Below are 4,575 nucleotides of genomic sequence, written 5' to 3'. Positions count from 1 at the left end.
TAAATGGAATTGTTTGTTTCAGAAAGTTTCAAATAAATGTCTTCTGTTTTTCTACATGGACGTCCATTCATTTTCATTTCCACAACACTCTGTCATTTCCACCCCCTCATAACTTTTTAAAAAATATTTACAAAATTCTAATCACTCATTAAAAACGTCTGCATAGTTTAGGAGATAATGGTCCACTTCATGTAATAACCCAAGTAGTTATTTTTCTTAAATGTATCTAACCAATCCAATATTATATTTCAGGTTGTAGTGGATGTAAGCTTTGTGTTTGGGCCTCATGACAATTAATTTACTTAATCCACAAATCTATGGTATTTGCAATATAGGTATAAACTGGTAATACTATGTGTGAAAGTGGTCGGACACTGTTAAGAAATGATCTATATCATAATATTTTAAAATAATAGTAACATATTTACATGTGATGGAAATGACATTTGTTCAGTGGGGATCGGAAAATATATAAAAAAAACACCAATTTGTCTTATAATGTAAGTGCATGGATCATTAAACTAGACTAGTTATATTTAACTGTTCGACTGTGACAATTTTGATTTGAACACTTTTTTCCCCCTCAAGTTCGCAAGGCCAAAAGTGCCGGTAGTTGAAGAACCACCCTTTACTTGACTGTTAACTTCGTCGTTGCCACAAAGGAGTGTCACATCAAAGAGTCCTGTTATCATTTAGTTATCCACACGCTAGATGTCAGTATTACGCAGTGCAGTCAACTAAACATTCTTTAAAAATGATCATGGCAATAATGCTATTTTTGATAATTTAATGACATAATAGTTTATTTTAAAAATATTACAAATTGTATGATTAAAAACTTAAAAACATTTAGAATACAGAGACACATCCCATTAACTCACATGGCCTATATATATATATATATATATATATATATATATATATATATATATATATATATATATATATATATATACATATATATATATATTACCATCATCTCGAACATTACCATTAATCCACATAGATGGCTTTTAAATGTATAACTTTTATAATTTTTAATCGGAGGATTGTAACACTACAGGTTTTACTGTAGGTGGTGTCACAAGTCATGCACTTGTGATGGAGTCACCTCCCATCGGCTTTTTCGGTGCTTTTAACCGAGTAGGTGTGATGTTGAGCAGAAGAGCTCAGTGTAGTAGTAACTGTGAATAAGAGCAGGAGCACGTCATGGGACGCCAGTGAGCAAAAGAAGAGACGTTGGATATGTGCATCTGACTTTACGGACACTTTTTACGCAATTCCTCATGTGTTCAGACTTCCAAATCGGAACTGCCTGAATTCTTGGACTCTTCAAAGTGTTGGTGAACAGTAGACATGAATACTACATTTAACCAAACGGACAGTGGAATCTTCTCCAACCGGACTGAGGACATCCTCATGTGTTGTAACTTCTCGTCGGTGGTGACGGATAACGGCTTCACGGCGGCCCCTCCGGATGAAAGGAGCCTCTTTATCATGAGGATAGTTCAGATAGCGGTGATGTGCGTCCTCTCCCTCACCGTAGTCTTCGGGATCTTTTTCCTGGGCTGTAACTTGCTCATCAAGTCGGAAGGGATGATAAACTTTTTGGTAACGGACCGGAGACCCTCCAAAGAGGTAGAGGCGGTCATCGTGGGTGCGTACTAGACACGATGAGGATTATGATGAAATTAAGTTTGTGGACTACCTGATGGACATGTGTTTCGATGGCCTCTTTAAAAACCAGGACACAGTGTTATTTGGCCGGCTAAAAAAAAATATTATGTAGAGATCAACTGAACGCACTGTCTCCATTTTGCGCACACGCCTTTCCACTGTTCATTCAAGCGCTTCATTTAGGAGATGAACCACTCAGATGTAAAATCAGATACAGGCATGGAGTCTTTACATTTGTCATTGAAAATATGTATATACCTATGTGCACACGCAGAGGAATTCTGGCACATATTGATTATTTTGTTATAGTTATGGACCTCCTCTCTGTAAAACACATTGTAAGCACTGCACGCACTAATTAATTGTTGTTTAGCTAGATTAAAGCATCATGTTTAATACAATAAATTCGTATTTCGAATAAAATTGTCTTATTGAAACAACTGAATATACCAGGCAATGAATGTTATTTTAAGGGTCAGAACAGTTGGAAAATAACTGCACAAATGAATCTTAATTTAAACAAGTTTCATTAAAAATAGTTTGCTAATGTGTTACAGTATATTTTAGTTTTATATTTTATTTTGACATATAGACTAGCATTTTCAGATACATTTAGTCACACGTACAGTAAACAGTATTGCTGCAGCAAAGGAAACTTTCCATTTAGCCTGTATTTTTTAATTATTGTCAATATCTATATAATGACTAATATACATGGCTTTTTAATGACCATGGCATAGAACAATAAGCTGTACAAATTTTCCTAAACATCTGTTTGTGCATATACCTTTCAGTCTTCATCCTGCATGTAGGCACAGTACGATATTTGGGGCCATTTATAAATAAGACTCTATAAGGCAATTGTACATCTGACCATTTTCAGACCAGATAATTCTAAGTTCTAATTCTAATTCTAAGGGTTTTACAAACAAGATGATAATCCTTTGCCGTCTCTTACTATCCACAACTTGTGTTATAAATTCTTCAGATGATCATTTAGTTAAAGTTTGTGGATTGTTTGTTTGAATGTGCAATTAAGAAATTAAATGGTGCATTTTAAAAGCAAGTAAAATGAGCTTACTGTTGCTCAGGTCTGGATAATTAAATGGAATTAATCAGTGGTTTGAGTTCAAAGGTAAACTAATTAAATTCAGTTGGCTGTTACTTAATCAGACAGAAACAAAGCCCATACTGTTTCATCATGGCTATCAATAATTATGATGTTTTCATTTTAATGTTTAAGCATAGACGTGTGATTTTTTAAAAATGTTGATACCATTAAGATTAGACTAAATTAGCCTGCACAAATGGGTAAATCTCTTCTAAATGTGTTTACCAGGGCAGGCAGAGTGCTGTTGATGAAGGAGGCCTGTCACTTTTAAGACACATCTATTTATAAGAGTGTCTGTGAAAGCTGAGAGCTTGTTAACTTCACAATGAATAATTTTGCATCAGTCGCATCTGTACTGAGCAAGACACTATGCAGCGACTTCAACGGAGAAAACTTGTATGTTTGAACAATAATGATTTTCTACTTCTCATGAGAGATAGGCAAATATTTAAAGTGGCTTTAATTGCTTATTCTGTCTATATATTGAAGCCCCCAGATGTCCACCAAAAAAGGAAAAAAGAAAGAAAGAAAAGAGAAAATGGCACAATCAGCATCAATTGACTCATTCATGATTCAAAATAACATTAATCTCACTGTGCTTGCAGATTAAATAATGAAATAAATGTACTAAAAGAGAGAACACTTTCATGACTGTTTAGTTACACTTTATTTTAAGGTGTCCGTGTTACAGTGCAATTATACATTTAAGTACAGAGTAATAAAAATACTTAATATAGGGTTTGGGTTAGAATTAGGGTTTGGTTTAGGGTTAGTTGCATTTAATAATGCATAATTTATAGTGACTACGTGTTATGTGTAACAAGTATACAGTAAAATAAAGTGTTGCCCTATCTTTTTAACACACTTAAGTGCTTAATATGTCAAATTAAAAATGTATTTTAAAGTACATTTTAAATCACTGTTTTAATAATAATTTGTCATGCTTTAAAGAAGTACACCTGTTTTGACGTGTTGACTGAAATACTGAAGCACATGAGAAATACTTGATTATAATTTCAATTGAAGTGTTATTCAGAAGTAAATATATTTTAAATATACTAAATAGCAAATTCGTCATTACAAATGAGTAATTGCACATATGTTTAAATACATAGCGCAACATGGGCATTAAATTATATTTTATTTAAAGGCAGGGTAGGTAAGTTTGAGAAACTAGCAGAAAACTGCTGGATTTTGAAAGTATCCAACTGAGAAACTCCCACCCCCTTCCTTCTGAGCTCATTCCAAAGCCACGCCCCCAAAACACTTGAACGCGCAATGCCAACCGCTCAGCTGGAGGACGCATTTACCAGTGCGGAGCGGAGAGGAGCGCAGTGCGATGGAGTGACATCATCTCAGAATCACAGGTAATAAAATACCTAACTATATCATTATGAAAATAAATAACCAACATGGCTGTTAGTATTCACTATCAGTACGCGCCTCTCCTCTTCCAAAATGAGCGAGTCAACCGAGTGGGCATGTGGGCAGCTCCTGTTGCAGCAGGGCTGGTAGCCATAGCAGCGAGGGAGAGTGAGAGTGACAGTCGCCCAGTCTACAGACACTCTATTTTTATAAACTTCTTTTCAGAGTACTTACATTTTATGTATTGGTATATAAAGACAGTTTAAACAAATTTGGCAAAAAGTGTTTTAGAAATAAATTGCCTACCCTGCCTTTAAGTGCTTGTGAGTACATTCAACAGTACACGTTAACCATATTTTTCAAAGAGAATTATGAAATTTTATATACATATGTGTTCTATTTAAGTCATACTTAAGTGGGTC

The 4,575-nt window shown here is 34.6% G+C and overlaps 1 protein-coding gene across 1 annotated transcript; it reads left to right on the top strand.

Annotated features, from left to right (window-relative positions):
- Positions 1 to 978: 978 nt before the first annotated feature.
- On the top strand, positions 979 to 2,122 carry rprma (reprimo, TP53 dependent G2 arrest mediator candidate a). The gene has a single exon (XM_077216783.1). The coding sequence runs from the start codon at positions 1,357 to 1,359 to the stop codon at positions 1,666 to 1,668; it is 312 nt and encodes a 103-aa protein (XP_077072898.1). The 5' UTR covers positions 979 to 1,356; the 3' UTR covers positions 1,669 to 2,122.
- The last annotated feature ends 2,453 nt before the right edge of the window (positions 2,123 to 4,575 follow it).

This window comes from Siphateles boraxobius, unplaced genomic scaffold (assembly GCF_051911475.1).
Source record: "Siphateles boraxobius isolate OS27281-9 unplaced genomic scaffold, OSU_SipBor_1 7, whole genome shotgun sequence".
Classification (NCBI taxonomy): Eukaryota; Metazoa; Chordata; class Actinopteri; order Cypriniformes; family Leuciscidae; genus Siphateles; species Siphateles boraxobius.
The sequence above is the reverse complement of the archived record's forward strand: the minus strand, read 5'-3'. Positions and strand labels throughout refer to the sequence as shown.